This window comes from Zootoca vivipara, chromosome 6, assembly GCF_965207765.1.
Source record: "Zootoca vivipara chromosome 6, rZooViv2.hap1.1, whole genome shotgun sequence".
NCBI classification, from domain to species: domain Eukaryota; kingdom Metazoa; phylum Chordata; class Lepidosauria; order Squamata; family Lacertidae; genus Zootoca; species Zootoca vivipara.
In genome coordinates, this window is record NC_142589.1 from 33,347,439 (window position 1) to 33,367,967 (window position 20,529).

The 20,529-nt window shown below is 45.6% G+C and overlaps 1 protein-coding gene across 1 annotated transcript in view; it reads right to left on the reverse strand.

The window, feature by feature from the left end:
* The window catches only part of MMP2 (matrix metallopeptidase 2), a 31,378-nt gene extending 11,079 nt beyond the window's left edge, over positions 1 to 20,299 (reverse strand). Inside the window, exons 1-8 of the mRNA XM_035119444.3 lie at positions 19,877 to 20,299; positions 13,382 to 13,608; positions 11,226 to 11,374; positions 9,064 to 9,192; positions 8,324 to 8,497; positions 3,390 to 3,563; positions 2,723 to 2,896; positions 285 to 440 (exon numbers count right to left, since the gene is read on the reverse strand). Coding sequence (XP_034975335.2) covers positions 285 to 440; positions 2,723 to 2,896; positions 3,390 to 3,563; positions 8,324 to 8,497; positions 9,064 to 9,192; positions 11,226 to 11,374; positions 13,382 to 13,608; positions 19,877 to 20,080 — 1,387 coding nt within the window. The 5' untranslated portion in view covers positions 20,081 to 20,299. The remainder of the gene's footprint in view (positions 1 to 284; positions 441 to 2,722; positions 2,897 to 3,389; positions 3,564 to 8,323; positions 8,498 to 9,063; positions 9,193 to 11,225; positions 11,375 to 13,381; positions 13,609 to 19,876) is intronic.
* Between the last annotated feature and the right edge of the window lie 230 nt (positions 20,300 to 20,529).

A 20,529-nucleotide genomic window follows, 5' to 3' on the forward strand; every position in this document is an offset into this window, starting at 1 on the left:
GGGCAGAATGAAAGGGGCACAGATCTGTCCTCCAGCACCTTGTCCCTGCTTCTTACCCCTCAGCATTCTCTGCCCAAGGAGTCTGCCTCACTCAGCCTAATGGTAGGACCAACCCTGGGGCAAGGGATATTCAGTCTTATTTAAACACTATCTGTAGCAGCCTATCTGGTAGAATACCTGAGATGTCTCAGGGGTTTTTGTACCAGCTAAGCTTCTTTGGACAGTATCTGTTCTGGTATAAGCCAAAATGTAGCACATGTGTTTTGGACAAGTGGAAGCATTACCATAAAGTTCCTGAATTCCCGTGATGTCATCCTGGGAAAGCCGAAAGTTCTTGGTGTAGGTATAGATGGGGGCCATGAGTGCTCCAGGATCTTCAGAATGCTCTAGTCCCATGGCATGACCAAATTCATGAGCAGCAACCAGGAAAAGGCTGTAGCCTGAAAGAAAAAACAAACCAGGTTTTCGGCGGCTTGAACATAATGCTATCTATATATTTAATTGCAGAGCCAATTTGACTATTCCTTAAAAGCTCTGCTGCTAGGGGCTGGAAGAGATCCGGCTTCTGTGTAATGAAATCAGACATAGCCTAGCTGTGCTAGCAAAGCTTTTGAGGTGCTATGGAGTGTTTGAAAATATTCCAGGTGTTCAGCAGAGAAAGGCCGGGGACAGGTGACACTTCATTGTTGGCACAAAGGAAAAGAGGTGGCATTGCATTTACAGTATCATTCAACTGCTATAGCTTCTTTTCAGAAATCTTTGAATGAGTGTGGAAAGCAGAGTGGGATCTTGTTTTGTGCCCTGGCCTCTGACATACACAAACGACTTAGGCCTTAAATATCTGAAAGACCACCTCCTTCCCTACATACACTCATGGTAGTAGCCCCTAAGCTGTGGAATTCCCTCCCCATGGTGGTGTATCTGGCACCTTCATTGTGTAGCTTGTGTCAGATGTTGAATATAAATCTCTTTACCACAGCCTTTGACAAGTGTATATTTAGGGACCCACCCTATTTTCTTGACTGAAATTGGTTTCAGCTGTTTTTAACATTGTATTTGTATGTTGTAATTTTTCCAGGGATAATGAAGAAGAATGAGAACAGCAGCAACAACAACAACAAGAACAACAACAAGAAGAAGAAATATGTATAGGTTTACTCCACATTATCAGAATTACTGAAAAAGCAGGGTTCAATTTAATATGGAAATAACCACATGTGAGTGGTGTAACCACAGTTGTGCTTGTAAACTTTGTTCTGTCCTTCAGTTGAATGCTTCCTATGTTCCTGTCTTCAAAGGTCATCACTTAGGAAATTTCATGAGACAGCTCTTCTTCCTGTTGTGAAGGCGACTCATTTGTTTTATGTTTTGCTGTTTTGCAATCTATTCTACATAATATTCTAGGGCTTAATTCTGAGAAGTGCCTAAGTGAGATGTTTTGATTACAAACGTAACCACAATCTGGACCTTCAATCTGTTTTGCAAGCTTTCCCCAAAGACCAACATATTTAAGAGGAAGGAGAGTTGTGTGCACAGCAAAATGGCTGCACCCAGCTGTAAAGCATGAGGGTATGTTGTATGTACAATAAAAGAGAAGAAAATGGTGCACAGCCACTTCCTGCACTATTTTTGAAATAATTTTTATCTGCCCTTGTTGAGGTGCCACATTCGGAAGCTGCTCCAAGTAGCTATATGCTGTTAAAAGCAAGACGAAGAAGGAGGAGGAATGCAGAACAACTCTAAGTATGCTTCACCTCAATTTGCTTTTTTGCTCTGGTGACTGTTTTAAGATGCATATTTTTTAGGATTTCCCTGGAACCCCTGGAATCATCCTAACCAAATCCACACAGGGACATAGTGGGATGTTCACATGCAGGGCTGGCTAAAGACATTTTGGCACCTGAGGTGAATCACAAAATGCACCCTCCCCACTCTGAATCATGCCAGGCATGTGTAGACCCCAGGAGACCCCAGAGGGCAGCTCTGCTATTGTCTCCCTAGGGGTGGGAGGAGACCAGCAGTTTTGTTTCTCATCTTGCAATATTTAAGTTCAGTTCTCCATATTTCCACCTCATTTTCCACCACTACCACCACCATTTTATTCCAAATGTTTCCTAATACACACATTTGTGTGCAATTTGGCCTAATATAGAGTACATATCTTTGCAAAGTAATTTCCCCTAATATATGTTTGCATGTTATTTTCACAAAGATATGTATATTTATGCACACTTTACCCCCCGCTTTGGCATTTTTGTATACATTACATGATGGGAGAACCACAATGCAAAATTCAGAGAAGTGCAAATATTGAAGGATGGCATTGATTCAATTTGTATATTGTTTGAGAAAGGGCAAAATACATAGGTTCACCTTTAAATGCTAACAGTGTCAAATTTATCCCCATCCATGCTGGAACTAGAGTGATTTGTGCACCCCCAATTCCTACTTTTGAGGATTGGAGCTAGTATGCATATATGACAACCAGTGTGGTGTAGTGGTTAGGGAGTTAGACTAGAATTTGGAAGACCTGGGTTCAAATTCCCACTTGGCCATGAAGCTCCCTGGGTGACCTTGGGCCAGTCACAACTTTTCAGGCTCACAGGGTTCTTGTGGGGATAAAATGAAGAGAGGGAAATCCATGTATGCCACTGGGAGCTCCTTGGAGAAAAAGCGGGCTGTAAATCCAATAATAAATAATAAATATGAGGAAAAGAGCTACCTTGATCTGGACAAAATCCCCACTTGCGGTCTTCGTCATAGTTGCTAGTTGAGGAGCACCACATCTTCCCATCCTGACGCCCAGAGCTGGTACAGGACTCGTACTTATTCCCAAGGAATATGAAAGGAAAAACACAGGGTGCTCCTTCAGAGTTTCCACCAACCGTTGACATTGCTGCAGGAAAGAAGAAGCAAAAATAAGAGCTGATTTCTCCCCTTCCCATTCAGTCCCTTCATTATTTTGTGGATTCACTCTGCCATTCTGTCTGCGCTCCTGGAATTCTAGTTTGTTTCAGCTTTTGGTTCCTTCAGTTTATCCACATCTTATTTTTTGCAGTGTTGCCCCTGCAGGACTCAGCCGGGAACAAGATGACTCTGGTTCTGCCCGTCATTGGCTCTAGCGCCACCTACTGGTGGTCCCTGGGCCTTCTACCCCACCAGTCCCAAAGGGCACCTGCCACCACTGCCATACATCATCATCCGGCATGAAAAAGTAACAATTGCTTCTTTCCATCTTCCCATCCTTAGGAGATTAAGAAACCTGAAAAAGTCCTCTCTCCAAAGAGAAGAGTAATGAAAGAAGCATTAACACACAGTCACCAATGTCATAGGGGAGAGGTTGCTTTCATTCGCATAAACCTACCCATGCGATAGCAAAATGACCCTACCTGTCTCTGGACAAAATCCAAATTTCTTATCTCGGTCATAATCTTCAGTGGTCCCACACCATCTGTATCCATCTGTTCTTCCTTCCGTGGTACAGCTATCATAGGTGCTGCCTTGAAATTTGAAGGGGAACTTGCACGGCTGCCCATCACCATTTCCAGCCATTGTGAATAGCACTGCAGAAGAAGGAGGAAGACATTTCAAACATTTGGAAAATATCATTTGTGCTTTAATCCACTGCACATGTGGCTACGCGGCCAGAGGTATAGCGGTCTGGAATCTGTGATGAGGCTAATACCTATTACTACTTCTGCAGTAGGGTCCCCGTCTCCTAGAGCTGCCCAATCAGCATGAAAGGGGAGCTTTTCAGCCACTGAGAAGAAGTATTCTCGCTCTTTGTTCTGATTGGAGCCAATCAGAGTGAAAGGAGGTAAGTCAGCTACTGAGGATTGGCTCCTGGGGTCACTCTGGAGAAGGTGCTTGGCAGGGGGTTTTCCTGCTTGGCAGGGGGTTTTCCTGCTTGGCAGGGGGTTGGACTGGATGGCCCTTGTGGTCTCTTCCAACTCTATGATTCTATTCTAAGAACACCACAGGGTTATTCTGTCTGCTCCAAAGCTGAACATTTAAGAACACTGAAAACACTAGGTGCTTCTGTTTCACAAGGACAGTGCACAAGTTGTTATATACCATAGAACTTCAAGGAAAACACAGCTCAAGTCACCCCAAAAGAAGATATTGGAACGCTCAAAAACATTTGTCCATGTACACACACAGAAAATAGTAGATCTAGCTGAAAGGCAACACATGGAGATCTGCATTGATTGTTGCAATGCACCCCTTACTGTTGTATAATTGTAAGGTTATCTTAGAACCTTCTTAGAAAGCTGTATAATCTAGCCTGCAACAATTATGAAGGGATCCCGCACTTCTGAATTTGCCGCTACATAACTTGATGCAAGCCCAATGGTAGAGTGTGTGCCTTGAGTGCAGAAAGTCCCAGGCTTAGTCTCTGGTATCTCCAAGTACTGCTGGCAAAGACTTTTGCCTGAAACTCTGGAAAGCTGCTACCATTGAACAGTTGACATTGACTGAGAGTGGTTGTCCAGGATTCGACCAGCAACCTTCTAGGAGTGAGGAACCTGCAGCCCATGAATCATTCTTGGTCTGCCAGGAAGTCCAGTTAAACATTGTAGACCAGAGGATGTCAACCTTTTTAGTTCAGTGTAGGCACATTTGGATTTTAGAGTGAATGCTGTGGGCACCACGTCTTTTGATCATCTCTCTCCCTCAGATCAACTCCCTCCCAAGAGACAGAAAGAGAGAAAGTGTGTGTGTGTACAGATTCTCCCAAGGGATCTGGGCAAAAGTAAGATCCAAGACTCTTCTGAGCTTTGAAATGCACACAGAACTGAAAGAGAAAGTGGGAAAGAGAGTCACTCAACTTTCTTTTTCAGCTCAATGACCAATGGGGCAGAGAGGGGAGAGTGAGCACCAAGGGAAGACCTCAAATGCACCACAGGTGGGAATCCTCTGCTCACAAGCCAACCACTTTTGGCCCCTGGGTCTGAGGTTCCCCACTTTTCCTGATCTAGGGCAAAGCAGTTGCAGGAGAAGAAATGTTATCCAAAGGCCTGTGTTTGAATTCCTTTTCTGCAAAGCATCTTTGCTGGAGCAAAGAAAAAAAAAGATCAGTGAGCTAAGATGAGTCACTCGCTTTCCACTTAAGCTTCTTCCAGCTGTACGCCTCCACATTTTCAAATGCACATTTTATTAGCCATGGACAAGTTGCAAAAAAACAAAGAAACCCAAATCCACCACAAACATATGGAAAGTGAGTACAATGTTGCTTCATCCTGGAGTGACTGTAGGCTCCTGGCTGATCACAGGAAGACACAGGGAAAAGTCAAACAGTCCTTTGTCTTTCTGCTATTTTCGTTAGCCTTCTTTGCTGTGTGAATAGCAGAGAAGTCTTTAGTGATATGGCAACCATAAAGAAAGAAGCCACTCTGTCCCAGTCAGGATGCAAGCTGGAAGGTGCTCATTTGAAACATAAGGACCATGGGGTTTAGTATTTAAAAAGAGGTAGGAACCTCAGGCCTGAGAACCAGATGTGGCTCCACATGGCTTTCTATCTGGTCCCTAGGCCTCTTCTGACTATGCCTCTCTTCCAAGACCACACACACACCAACCCTGCTCTGCATCCTCCTCGGGTGCTTTTGCCTGCCTGAATGTGTACCCGAACTGCGATAATGCCACTGGTTTGCCTCCATGGAAGATGGAGGAAGGCTATAAAGATGAGCGGAAAGATTCAAGTGAGCAAGCTACTTCTTTGCTTCTGAAATTCTCTCCACCTCACCTCATCCACCTGGCTCCATTTAGAGGTGTCAGCCATGTTTCCGGTGGTGTGAGCTATCATTAAGAATCAAGCAGGAGTAATATAAAATGAAGAATGCTGTTTAAAAAAGCTTGTATTCTCCTTCAAACTATCTGTCCCTTCTGCAGTCTCTGTATTGTCTGTGTTGAGTCATTTCCTGGTAGCTTAGTAGGTGGTACATTGGTATAAAGCTTGGGCCAACCTTCTGTGCTCCCTGTGTACCACTAGGCTGCACCTTTTCTCACCAGTCTCCATCCCCAGTTCTGCCAAGTACATAGCTGCCAAGTTTTCCCTTTTCTCGCGAGGAAGCCTATTCAGCATAAGGGAATTTCCCTTAAAAAAGGGGAGAACTTGGCAGCTATGCAAGTATCACCTTTTAGCTCCAAGGCTCCACCTCCCAAGTGTCAGGTTTGACATTTAAGGGATCTGGCAATGCTGCTAGTGTATAAGAAATTGGAGGAAAATGTGCTGGAAGAGAACAAGGACATCATTTCCTACTACAGGACCAGCCAGAGAGATATTTTATTATGAGGAGCAAAGAGTGTTGGCAGAGAGAAAGTAGATACATATATATTTAGCATCTAACTTTCCTCCTTCCTAAAAATTGTCTCCACATTTGACATCCTGGCTTGAGAACAACAGACCGCACCAATTTTACAATCTGTGAACAAGTTTTTCCCCTTTAAGAATTCCTTCCAAATTTCAAAGAGAGAAATTGTCTGTAAATCTTGGCTTTCTATATCCACAGCTCACAAGAGCAAGGAACCAAATAGAAGCTCAGCTTGCCAGATTCCACAGAACTCCCCCCCCCCCAGTATTTGAATGTGTGGTTTCTCAAAGTATAGAGCATCACTTTTTCTCTGCTTAAAAACTGGGCAGCTTGAGGAGCTTTGTAAGAAGAAGAAAAAGCTGAGCTTAAAACATCATTTTCTGCCTCTGAAAGCTTCAAGGCTTCCCGTACAACAAAATGTGGCAGAATGAAGATAACTGGGATCTAATGGTCTCATATCACTCTTCCTATCTTTGACAACATACAGTTATATCTCTCTGAGAGACCGATAAGAGCTCTATAATTCTTGTCTTACAATATGGAAGTGGACACATGCAACTCATCAAAGCGCATCTCATATTTTTCTACTGTACTTACAATGAGTAGGGTCTATTTCCTGGTACCTGCCCAAGATAAAGCATTGTTCTTATTTTGCAGAGATTTTATTAGTGTGATGTGCTAGCACCACCATTCTTCAGGTTCCTGACCCACTTCTCCTAGCAGAGAGTGGCAGAATGCATGCTTTGAACACAAGTGGTCCCAGGTTCAAACTCCATCCATTCTAGTTTAAAAAAGAATTAAGGAGCAAGCCAAGAGTACCCCCCTCTCCATAATACTAGAAACTTAGGTTATCCAGTGAAGTTCTATGGTGAGCGATTCAGACCAGACAAATTTTAGCATTGCACACAGTGCATAATTAAACAAGGGAATACACTGCCACAAGATGGCCACCAACTTGGGAGGCTTTAAAAAGAGAGTAGATAAATTCACAGGGGATAAAACTATCCATGAGTACATAGCCATCATGGCTACTAGCAACACCACTGCTGAAAGAGGTTTGCCTCAGAAAACCAGTTGTGGGGATTCACAAGTCCAAATTATATGTTGTTGGCATAATGCTCCAGTAAATTTATCTTACATCAGTAAGAGCAGAGGTTGGCAATCTAAGGCCCATGGGCCAGAAGCAGCCCACGAGGGTCACTTAACTTGTCCATGAGCCGCCCCCAAACTGAGCCGCCCACTTGGCAAGTCCCCATGTGCTGTGCTAAACCCATGCAGCGCGGTGCGGGGACTCTCTTCTGCGACTCTGGAAATCGTTTCTGTGCATGCCCAGATGCCAGAAATCGCCTCTGCGCATGCCCGCAGCACCAGAAATCATGTCTGCACAGACACGATTTTTGGCAACTGGGCATGCACAGAAGCGATTTGCGGCGGCGCGCGGCGCTGGTCCGCCCCATGGAGGATCTCTGCGGGAGTTATCCAGCCCATGCTCAGTAAGCCTTGCTGACCCCTGTCTCTATTTTTTTGGCTTCTTGGAGTATACCAGGGGACATCTTATCACTTGTGGTGGGAATCCCCTTGTGTGTCAAGTTTATGGGGGAACATAGCTTTGGAAAAACAACACCAAACAAACAAAACATGATTAAATACGTCATTTTTCTAGTTTTGCTAAATATCTGGGATGGAGTGGGCAGAAATCTTAAAAGCAAGAAGCTGATTGGTTTCATGTTGATAGTGGTGATATTTCAGCCACATTTGCACCTTCTATTTAAAGTACTATAATACCACAAGTGCTCCCCAAAACTATCATGTCCAGCACTCTGATGTCTCCAAAGGGATTTTGCATGGAAGGGACCTGGCCAACTTACACAATTGGAGGCACACTGATGCAACCATTGACCCCGTATTTCCAATGGGAAACTAAAGACAAGCAAAAAGTCATCTGGGAAAGGCCACAATATGCTTCCAAATTAAAACAAAGCACAGCTCTCTGTTTCTGTCAGTCAACTTACATTCATGGGGACAGAATCCGTATTTGCCATCCGCATCAAAGTTGTATGTTGTCGAACACCAAAGGAATCCATCACTCCGACCTGCGTCTGTGCAGCTGTTATATTCTTTGTCATTGAACAGGAATGGGAATTTGCAGAATTCCCCATCTGCATTGCCGTATTTCACTCTAACAACTTGAAAGGGAAATAAGAGATACTCTGTCAGGAGGGGTCAAAATATAAATGTGAGTTTCTCAGCAGAATTTCTAGAGCGGGGTGTCAAAGAACACTTCAGCTAAAAGCAGAACTTGCTTAGACATTGAACTACAGGAGAGTCACCTGGAAATACATTAATGTAAGCTAATCTGTGAAGACCTTATGTGACCCACTATTTTTTTTATATTGTTTTTCTGATGCCTTCCTGACATCGGCCATTGCTCAGTGGCGGTGCTGGCTTCAGCATTTAAATTATAGTATTTTCAATAAGTTCCTAAATATTAGCCTATCACCCTGAACCAACACGGATCAGCCCTAAATCTACACCAGCCTTCCCAAACCTGGTGTCATGTGTATATTTTGGACTCCAATTCCCATCAGCCTCAGTTAGCATAGTCAGTGGTCAGGGATGGTGGGGGCTGGAGTCCAACAACATCTAGATTGTATTGGGTTGGGGGAGGCTGATCTACACTGTTATGCTGTCCAGTCTTTCCGGCAACAGTCAACATTCGGCGATGTTTTGAATCCATCAGCAGCTGCCATACCTTGTCCTTCACCCAAAGTCCAAAGCTCATCATCGTCAAAATGGGAGTCCCCACCAACCCCGGGTCCAGGGGCAAAGGCGTGAGCCAGGAGACCATCCTTGCCATCAAAAGGATACCCATCACCATGCTCTGCAGAAGAAAGAAGAAATCAAGTGGCATTAAATACAGGAAAACAATTATCTAAAATGGTTGAATAATCATGCCCTCTTTAAAATAGCTAGGTTGTTTTTTCTACAATTTTTATGGGCTGATGAATCATTTAATGCGTCCCTTTCTGTTTTACTTTGTGTGCGTTAGAGTTTGAGAATTATTTTTATTATATTTGATTTTTAATCTCTTGTGCTGATTTACATTTTATTGATGAAAAATCTTCTCTGGGACCTATTGGCAGTAGCGGGAAAACACACCCCTGAAATATATAAATAAATACTGCATTTCCCTTTTTTGCCTTTCTTATTGTGGTCTCCCCACCAACACAGGAAACTGCCTTATACTAAGATGCCAGGAACTGAACCTGGGACCTTATGCATACAAAGCAGATGTTCTACCTTGGTTCCCTCCCCCCCCTTGGGTGTCTGTGAATAAAGCCGTGTGTATTTTCTGCACCAAGTCATTTCAAGTCTCTCCTTCCTCCTCGGGTAAAGGCCGAGTTCTTGGCTTCTCCCGTTATTTCACCGAAAGCTTTTCTTGGAAAAGCAGCCTCCTGGCAAGGGCATAACCCTGTTATTCATCAGTCTCTCACCAGCAGCCTGGCCATCGACACTGCCTGCGGTGACCACTTTTGCATCACTGAGGACTTTCTGGGTTTGATCCCTTGCCATTGGAAACAAATGTCAGATGCTCCCAGCCAAACCCTGAGTTCTCAGCTATGTGTGCCTTAGGTTAGAGCAAGGCCAGCCGGAGGCACACTGGCAGAGCATAGCTGAGAAGTGAAACCCCTTCCTAGGGATAGAAGGGCAGAATCCCAGAAGAATGGAGCAGACTTAATAACATAGGAAGAGCTCTGCTGGATCAGGCCAAAAGCCCATCCAGCCCAGCATCCTTTTCTCACAGTGGACGACCAGATTCCCTTCCAAATCATCAATTCTATTATGCCATTGTAATGGAGCAAACAAACAAAATGGGCCTGTTTGGGTGTCTGCATGTGCCCAAGTACCCACATTCAGGTCAGTTGAAATAAAGGGCCCCTCCAGGTATCCTTCTTTCATTGTTCCTTCATGAGGATTTGTGGTCAGGATGGCACCAGGGCAGCTTTAGGCAATCTCACTTTCAATCCTGTTTGAGCATGCAAATGTTATGGGGCAGACATATTGCTTCATTTCCAATTGGTACATGTCCTGTTAGCTTCCTCCTGAAATCTGAAGAATCTGAAGAAGTGTGCATGCACACGAAAGCTCATACCAACAACAAACTTAGTTGGTCTTTAAGGTGCTAGTAGAATGATTTTTTTTATTTTGTTTTGACTACGGCAGACCAACATGGCTACCTACCTGTATCCTGAAATCCTGTCTTTTTATACCCCAAATGTTCCAGGGTGGTGGTGGTGGTATTATCCCACTTTTGTTGCACTATAGTCCTCCTCCAAATTGCAACAATGGGTGGATACCAGAGAAGCAATCCAGAATAATGAATAGAGTGGAATGATGCCCAGTATAAATCCACCACTGATGCCTTATTATTGCATCAAAGACACTTTGCAGGAGACACCCACAAAGAATGCCCCACTTTTCTGGAGGGCCTCAAAGACAGGAGTGGCTGTCTCTCTCCCACCAATCATGATGGTGGTTTTGAACTGGTCATGGCCTCTAAACCTTCCCCCAATTGTTCTGATCTGCCCTCAGAGCCATCCCAAACCACCCTTGGGCCCTACTCTTTCCTCCTTACCCCTTGAGAGCATTCCTAGTTCTGCTACCTGATGTTCTGTCAGCTTCAGCAAGTCAAGCACAATAGTATTGTTGACCTCCCTCATAGAGTTCTAGTAAGGACAACTGAGATAATGACTGTACCAGGTGAATTTGAACAGTTCTGAAGTGCACTATATATATTATATATATGCTATTGGACTGATCCAGTCAAGTGCTCTATGGGTGGGTGGTCTACATACAGAGAGCTGTATTGTCCCTCAGGTTTTTTTATCCACAATGCTGTATGGAGATATTTACCCCATCGTCCAAAATTGATCATGATATCTGCTTCACCATCATGAATTCGGGAAAACTCCAATGGTGTGACATCACTCCAGACTTTAAAGGCTCGGGCAAAAGCATCATCCACAGTTTCTGAGTCCAGATCTGGGGTGTAGCCTAAAATCCTTCACAATAAAAGTAGGGTGGGGTGGGGTGAGAAAACAGAGAAGGGTATGGATCAGTTGGAGAAAATCCCCCAAAGGGATAGCAGCCATGCTAAGTCTCGTGCAGTAAAAAGCAATACAAAGAGCCCTATAGCTAACTAATCAGTCTTTTAACATAAGACTCATCATTTTGGGGGTGTATGTGTGTTAAGGATTCATGTCTGTTCTAATTCCCTGTTGCACAGTGTTCTTATAATGCTGCTGATGGTGGTGATGGTGGTAGTTATGTTACTAGAGCTGTGAACCAGCTATAGCCAAATCCCAAAGCAAATCGGGCAGATTGGGGTTAATTTGGGATTTGGCTAGAACAGGTTGGGCCAGATTGGGTCTACCTGGAGAGATCCAGGACTAGTTTATATGTGCAAATTAAGATAGTGGGGTGCCTTGGATCTCACTGGCATGGCAATTTGCACCGTGAGCAACAACCCCTTTAAACAATTTCTTTTATAGTGTTTAAAGGAAGAGAAGCTCGGGGACCTGGGGCTTAATGGGAAAGACCCAAAGCTTGGGCCAATGTCTCTGGAATGCTCCTGAAAGAAAGCATTAAGCAACCTTTTAAGCTAGGGATAGAGAACCTGGTGGTGACTCCATCTCCCAGCAAGCCCAAATTCAGAGATGACAGGAGCTGTAGCTAAACAACATCTAGAGCAGTGTTTCCCAACCAGTGTGCCTCCAGATGTTTTGGGACTACAACTCCCATCATTCCTGACCACTGGTCTTGCTAGCTAGGGATGATGGGAGTTGTAGTCCCAAAACATCTGGAGGCACACTGGTTGGGAAACACTGATCTAGAGGACCACAGATGTTCCCCATCTGTGTTTTAAGCCAAAGTTCCTACGAAATGTACAGCCTGAGCCTTTGGGTTTTGTTTTTTTAAAGCAAGTTCCACAGTGTTCAATGGGGCTTATTTCCAAATAAGTGCAAACTGAATTGCTCTCCCTCTCTCTCTCTCTCTCTCTCTCTCTCACACACACACACACTTGCTTGTGTGCCATTATTAATTTCTGGCCGGCAACACTGTCTGTACGAGGCACTGGAAAAGGATGCACACACTAAAAAGCTGAGCCACGGGACTTAAATAGATATGGAAATCATTAAAAGAGCCCTGCTGTACTTCCTCCCGCCTAAGACTGATCCCGCCAGACTTTAATGGACGATGAAGTGCTTGTTAAACAATTTGCTGTCCAGATCGCAGCGTAATTTTGGTTCGGCTTTCTTTCTGCAGGCATAACATCGATGTGGGGTTAATATCATCTCCAGCTCAGTGCCAGATTTTTTTTTTAAAAAACAACTATATTTATTTTATTTTTTAAGAAGCAAAAGGAGAGAGAGGCAGACAAAGTGGAGCCTGTGGTGTTTTGTTCTGTGGAGTTGTATGGAACAACAGCATTCGGAAGAAAGGGATAGCCATTATTCTCCCAGAAGAACTCATGGTGTTCTAGAATAATGGCCAAAGATGCTCCCCCTCTTTTTAATGCTGGATATTGAGGGTTAGGATTGCTCCTGCTGTGTAAAGAGTATGACATCTCTTAGTGTTGAGATTTCAATTCTGGGAAAGTTACATTGCACCCCAGGCTTGCTTTGTCCTGTACAACACTGGCGTCTCAGAGGTACCCCATTCATGCTTTGCTTTTCCCTCCTATACATTTGAAGTAAAGGGGAGGGGATGTTTTGAAACTACTCTTACAAATCTACTTCCATTTCTTGATCTCTCTGTCTCTCATCATCATCAAAATTTGTATACTGCCCTTCATCCAAAGATCACAGGGCAGTTCACAACAAAAAAATACAAAATGAGAACAGACCTGGTAAGAAGGTCTTGCTAAACTGTTAGAAGTTATAAAATGGCTTCCTTCTTGGGACAACCAAGTATGATGCCTGTCTACTCAATGGAACTTGCTCCCAGATAAGTGAGGTTAAGATTGCACCCTAACATGGAATGTTTTGCCTGATAATATGCATGCATACCTGTATGTGACGAGATTTTTCTCCCATTTTGGTTTTCTCGGGAAGAAATTATAATTGGCCACATCCGGATTGCCACAACGGGGCTTCTTCATTGTATCTATGGTGTTTTGGTCCAGTTCTCCAGTTTCAGGAAGCCCAAAGAATTTCTGCATTTTCTTCAAGGTATCTTTCAGCACCATGAGGTTGCAGTTGTCTTTTGGGCACCCATAATACTTGTTGAGGTATTGCTTCAACCAAAAAGAAAAGAGAACAGCACAATCAGTTACAACAGGATTTCGAAGAAGTTTGGAAACTTCTCTGATGGCTCACCAGTGGTGAGAAGGAATTATTTCAAGGTGACCAGAGAGGACAGCTTTTATAGATGGGAATTGTTAAGCTGTTACACACATACACACACATGTAATGAAAATGTGTGAATAGGTGAGCTGGTAAATATTTCCCAAGGAACAATGAATTGTGGACAAGTTTGCAAGGGTTTCAGACACAATGGACTATACACTTTCAGTTGTACTTGTCACTAGCAAAGCATTGTAACTACAGGTGATGGTAGGTGAAAAGTGTGGTGGGGAGGGGAGTAGCATGAGGGGGAAATAGGGGTCAAAATTATTGCTCGTAACTTGATGATGCTCATGCAGATTTCAAAAACCGACAGCAGATGTAGCTAATATGGTGCCCTCCAGAAGTTGTTGGGCTCAATTTGCCTCAGTTCTAGATCAGTTTGTGTGTGTGTGTGTGTGTGTGTGTGTGTGTGTGTGTGTATCCCATTTTTATATGTTTATTTAACCACATTTTCGTGCACATCCCTGCTAATATACACTTTAGTATGCAGTTCCCCCATCTCTCACCTTTTTGCAGGCAAATTCTCCCTAATACAATACATTTGGTACATTATTTTCATGAACCCATGCATACAGGATATTTGTACAGCTCTCCACCATCTGTGCTTCCTCGTGTATGGTTTTTAGTCTGAGAAACGCATCACATAATTTCAAAATATAACTGTATTCTGTGCATTGACTTGCATTTCACATTAGGTAGGTTTGCATTAAAATGTGAAACTGAGTGGATTTCTCTCTCCACCAACCCACCCACCCCAGCCTAAACTAAAGTTCCAAATACTTTAGGCTGCAACCCAATACACACTTACGTGAGAGTAAGCCCACTCAGTACAGCTGAAGATAGGTACAAATAAAGCTGCCTTATACTGAGGTAGAATCTCTAGACACATATTAAAAACGCTATGAAAATGCTTTTTTAAAAAAAACGTTTTGAAAAATATATTGAATTTGCCATAGCTCAGCATCACCATCTAGTGTCACATTTGTATAAAGCACTTTAGGTAAAGGGACCCCTGACCATTAGGTCCAGCCATGACCGACTCGGGGGTTGTGGCGCTCATCTCGCGTTATTGGCCAAGGGAGCCGGAGTACAGCTTCCAGGTCATGTGGCCAGCATGACAAAGCCGCTTCTGGCGAACCAGTGCAGCACATGGAAACACTGTTTACCTTCCCGCTGTAGTGGTACCTATTTATCTACTTGCACTTTGACGTGCTTTCGAACTGCTAGGTGGGCAGGAGCTGGGACCAAACAATGGGAGCTCACCCCATCGTGGGGATTCGAACCGCCAACCTTCTGATCAGCAAGTCCTAGGCTCTGTGGTTTAACCCACAGCACCACCTGCATACCTCATAAAGCACTTTACAACACACTTAAAATGTTTCATTTGCAGCTGTATAGCTGAGTCCTGAGTCCGACCATTGGTCAGTCTAGCTCAGTATTGTCTACACGGACTGGCATCAGCTCCCCAGAGTTCTAGGCAGGGAGTCTCTCCCATCCCTGCCTGGAGATGTCAGAGATTGAACTGGAGACCTGCACGCAGAGCAGATGCTCTACCACTGAGCTACAGCCCTTCCCCAAACTCAGACGTCCTTCTGAGTAGACCTGCATAGGATTGTGCTGTTAACCTCTCCAAGCACAGAAGGTGCCCCATCCCTCTGACCGCCCTTTTCTGCACCTTATTCAAGTCACTGATAATATCAGGGCAACAGTCCACTAAGCACAGTGTGGGTGGGATTAGAGTTGCCATGCCAATTCACCAGGGGAAGGAGGGGGGAAGCTTGCCTGGCTGGATTCTTCTGTTTTTTCAAACAGTTGCCAGAAAAACAGTGTTACTCCCTGCCCACCTCCCAGTAATGTTTTTCTTGGCTTTATAACTTAACCCAGGAGCAATCGATGTGGTCCCCTCCAGATGCTCCCTTCCTTAAGCAAATAGACAGCTACTTCCTACGGGATTTGCATTCCAGATTTGTCCAAACCCCCTCCCCAAAAATAAACACTCTGTTGTGTCGCACTACCAAAGCTACCTCCCAAACACTAAGCTCCAGTTTTGTGTTTTGCACCAGGCTTCTCCACCTTGATACCTTGCAAATTGCCTTGCAAATGTTTTAGACTGCAACTCCCAGCAACCCCAGCCAACATTGAGTTATGTAGGGTTCATCCAGATACACTTTGGTCATCACCATGATGCTTGGTGCTTATGAAGGTCTCGGGGTCCTGCTCTCAATATCATTTGTGTCTGCAAAGGTTTTGGCATGGACATGCTGCTTCACTTATGATCACCGCATGTCTATTATTATTATTATTATTATTATTATTATTATTATTATTGCTGCTGTTATTTATTAAATTTGTATACCGCCCTTTATCTGTGGATCTCAGGGGGGTTCACAACATAAAATACAAGAACCCCCCCCCACAAGATATATAATACAAATAAGAACAAGTAGAAAACAAACCAATAAACCCCCTCTCCCCCCAACCCTATAACTTCCTGCTGAAATCCTGTTACTTTTCAGAACATAAATATTCCAGGGTTATTGCGGTTTCATCCCAATTTAGTTGCACTAGCATGCAAGTGTGCCCCACCAGATGGCAACAATGTGGCAACAATGGGGAAGCATTGCAGGACAACAAATAAAGCAAAACGATGTGTGGGCTACCTAGTATATATCCCCCACTGATGCATTATTATTGTGTCAATGACATATTGTAGATTACACCAGCGAAAAACAACCATCCCCAGTCTGGATGGGCCCATAGCTCAACAGCAGTACCTCCTTACCAAAAGAAAGCATTTCTTCGTTAAGTGCATGATTAAACTATGGAACTCACTTCCACGGGAGACAGTGTTGGCTACCAACTCCAGGGCTCTCTCTCCTTAAGCTGCATCCTCTCCCAAAGCCAGTGGTGGCACCTCCCATTTCACAGCCAGAGGAGAAATGGGAAGATGCTGCCCTGTATGCTCTTCTCACCCCTGCTTGCTGTCCCTGCCAAATCCTCACTTACCGGGGTTGTGAGGTTGCAGGTTCCAGGAAGATCACATAAGATGTCCCAGAGGCTTCCACACAATTTTGTGGGGCTCACCAGAAGCTGCTGCCTGCCCCTCACTTCTCTGGCAGTGGGCACCTGCAGATTCTATGTCCTGGGGTGCCTGCCTCAAGGATGGGACAGCCACACCCCTCAACAGCAGTGCTCTTTAGTCTGCTCCAGTGCTTTAGCCTGGCTTGGATTGCATGATCATGCCTGGATGGAGAGGTGATGTGGGTGGGTGTAGCAAACACTGACTTCTGCATGGCTGGAATGTACCTACCGTGTTTCCCCTATTTTAAGACGTAGTCATTATATAAGCCATAGCAGGATTTTAAGTGTTTAGGAAATAAAAGCCATACCCTGAAAATAAGCCATACCTCCGAGGAGCGAGACCGCTGAGTGCCCCAGCCAGCCAGCGGGACCCAGCACGCTGGCCGCGGCAAGAGTATAGAAAAGCAGTGCCCCGAGCCTCTGGGAGCCGGCAAGAGCAGGAGGCGGCTTGCCAGGTCGGCATCCAGCAGTGCGCGCGGAGCACCCTGAGCCTCTGCGAGCAAGCCGCTGGTTCCAGTGGCGGGGCGGCAGGCCGCCTCGGGCAGGCAAAAAAAGAGAGGCCAGGCTGCTGGCTCGGGCGCGCGGAGCGCCCCGAGCCTCTGAGAGTCAGCAGGACGAGGAGGAGGCTTGCCGGGTCGTCGCCCAGCAGCGCGCGCGGAGCGCCCCGAGCCTCTGAGAGCCAGCAGGACGAGGAGGAGGCTTGCCGGGTCGTCGCCCAGCAGCGCGCGCGGAGCGCCCCGAGCCTCTGAGAGCCAGCAGGACGAGGAGGAGGCTTGCCGGGTCGTCGCCCAGCAGCGCGCGCGGAGCGCCCCGAGCCTCTGAGAGCCAGCAGGACGAGGAGGAGGCTTGCCGGGTCGTCGCCCAGCAGCGCGCGCGAAGCGCCCCGAGCCTCTGGGATTGTTGTTGCTGCTGCTGGCTGCCGGAGGCTCGGGGCGCTCCGCGCGCGCTGCTGGGCAACGACCCGGCAAGCCTCCTCCTCGTCCTGCTGGCTCTCAGAGGCTCGGGGCGCTCCGCGCGCGCTGCTGGGCGACGACCCGGCAAGCCTCCTCCTCGTCCTGCTGGCTCTCAGAGGCTCGGGGCGCTCCGCGCGTGCTGCTGGGCGACGACCCGGCAAGCCTCCTCCTCGTCCTGCTGGCTCTCAGAGGCTCGGGGCGCTCCGCGCACACTGCTAGGTCGACGACCCGGCAAGCCTCCTCCTCGTCCTGCTGGCTCTCAGAGGCTCGGAGCGCTCCGCAGCGCCGGACGAAGCACTGAGCCAGCGGCCTGCTGCCTTGGTGCCTGGACCCAGCTGCTGCTGCAGCGCCGCACAGAGCGCCCAGCAGCACCCCAGCCAGCTGCCTGGCCCCTCCAAGGAGGCCTTAAGGTACAAGACACCCCCTGAAAATAAGACACCGTGTGTTTTTTTGAGTAAAAAAAAAGAATAAGACGGTGTCTTAAAAAGGGGGAAACACGGTAGCTGTATGAAGTCACATTGATTGCACTACTCCCTTTTGCCCCTGATCTTCCTTGACCCTGACATGTGGCTCCTGGAAGGCCACCCACAAGGGAATGTGGTAGGGCTGTGCACCAGATTTAGCCAACACCTGAATCCCAAACCAACTCAAGCCAATTTGTGTGGTGATGGTGTCTGGGCTTGGGCTCAGATAGCCCAAATCGACCCAGCATTTGAGGAGTCTGAAGGAGAGCCACGAAATCAAAGCCAAAGGATTCACAGAAAAGCACCAGGGTGAAGACAGCCTGTTGCTCGGACAAGGTTCCAGGCTGAACAGGAAGCCCTTATGCTGACCTTTCCTTAGCACAGCCCAATGACCAGCCTGGCTGGGTGGGGCCAATCTAGAGCCTGAAAATATTGGACTCTTTAAAGTGGTAGGATAGTTATTTAAATGTATGGTACAGATGGGGCCCAAGACCCATCAGCCCTAGCCAGCATGGTCAATAGTCAAAGGTGAGGTGGGAGATCAGCAACATCTGGATGGTACCACATTGGCTATTCCTGCCCTAACTGCACAGACCTTTGCATGCTGTCTCAGGAGGAAGTCCCATTATGCTCAATGGGGCTTACACGCTTGTAAAGATGGATTGATTGCATTTCTATCCCATTTTTTCTTTGAGGAGCTCCAGGTGTCATACAACAACAACCCTATGAGATAGGTTAGGCTGAGAGGCAGCAACTGCCCCAATGAGCTTCATGACCAAGTGTGGATTGAACCCTGGTCTCCCAGGTCCTATTTTGACATTCTAACCACTGCACCACTCTGATGTACAGCCTAAGATACATTTAGTAGTAGGGTGTAAGCCCCATTGAGATAAATGGGATTCCGTCCATGTAAACATCCATAGGGTTACCCTGTTAGGCTGTGATACTATATCTACTTGTGACTAAGCCCCATAGAGCACAATTCAGTTATGCATCAGATTGCATTGCACATGTAATGGTTCCCTTTTTCCTAAAATGTTCATTTCTGTAAGGTCACTTTTTATGACAGATCAAATAAACACAGACAAAATAAATCTGTAACTAGCTTATAATGTCTAAGACATCCTCTTGAACTTTTTCAGTGCAGCTTCAGAAATGGAGATGGAACATAGTTTGAGAATAGCTTCAAGGGGCAGTTACTGCTAAAAGCAGATCTTGGTTGAGACTAGTCATTATATCTGCTAAAAAACAAAGCCGACTGTGTACAATAATTGTCTTTCAGGCTATACTTAAGCTATGCTTCGTAAACAAAATTTTAAAAACTCTATTTACTTTCTATACAATCCCCCTTCCCCTGTTAAATCTTCAGCAATTTGATGAACTTTGTTTGGAGAGGCATAGGGCAGCCATTCAAAAATACAGACTTCTGGCCTGACTTTAAAAGTTTTATGAGGGGAAACAGAGCTTGCTTCAACATTCTGAAAGCTGATAATTTTGCCAGCTCCTATTCCCCACCCAGGAACCTTTGAGATGGAAAGCAGCAGCTATTGGGTTACAGAGAATCAGAGAATTAGCAAGAAAGACATTGCAAAACACTATTCAAAGGGAAATAGGTGTGTGTTGGGGGGAAGACGACAAACAAACAAACACATACTTACCAATGCCAGTTCTTTGTCAGTTTTTGGAGAAATGTCCCCTGGAAATTTTATGATGGGTGATGGGATCAGTTCTCTGCCTGGTATGTCTTCTGAAAGCCTCGAGGTTGGTGGTGGTGGGGCTGAGGCTGGGTGAAAAATGGAGATGTGGATCGACAGGATTTTAAGCATGCAACCAGCAAAGCCGAAGGAGATGTGCATCTTCATTTTGCTTCGATTCGTATTATTTCCCTGAAGCCCTGTCTTCGTAAAGAGCTTGGCACGGTCAGTGTCTTGAGTTGCAAGGTCCCATCAGCTGCTTATCAACACATCTTAACTTTCCTCAGGACTCTCTCTGCTTTTGCTTGCTCCAGCAATTCCTTTGTATGTTTAAGAAATCCAGATGCGCAGTCTCCAAATCACCGCAAGAGGAAGTCTGAAAAACCAGTGGAAACATGAAGGCGGGGGGAGAAGAGAAGGGGCAGTTACCAGATGTGTGTTTTGCTGGGATTTTAAGGTAGCAACAGACAGATCACTCTTTGAACAGTGAAAAGAAAAAGAGGCAAGAGCTGACGGACCAGTTTATGTCTTTCCATACCACAACTTGGGTAAAGTTTCAGCTCAGATGCATTGCTGAAGGAATTATATGCTTGTTTATGAGATGAATACAGAGGGGG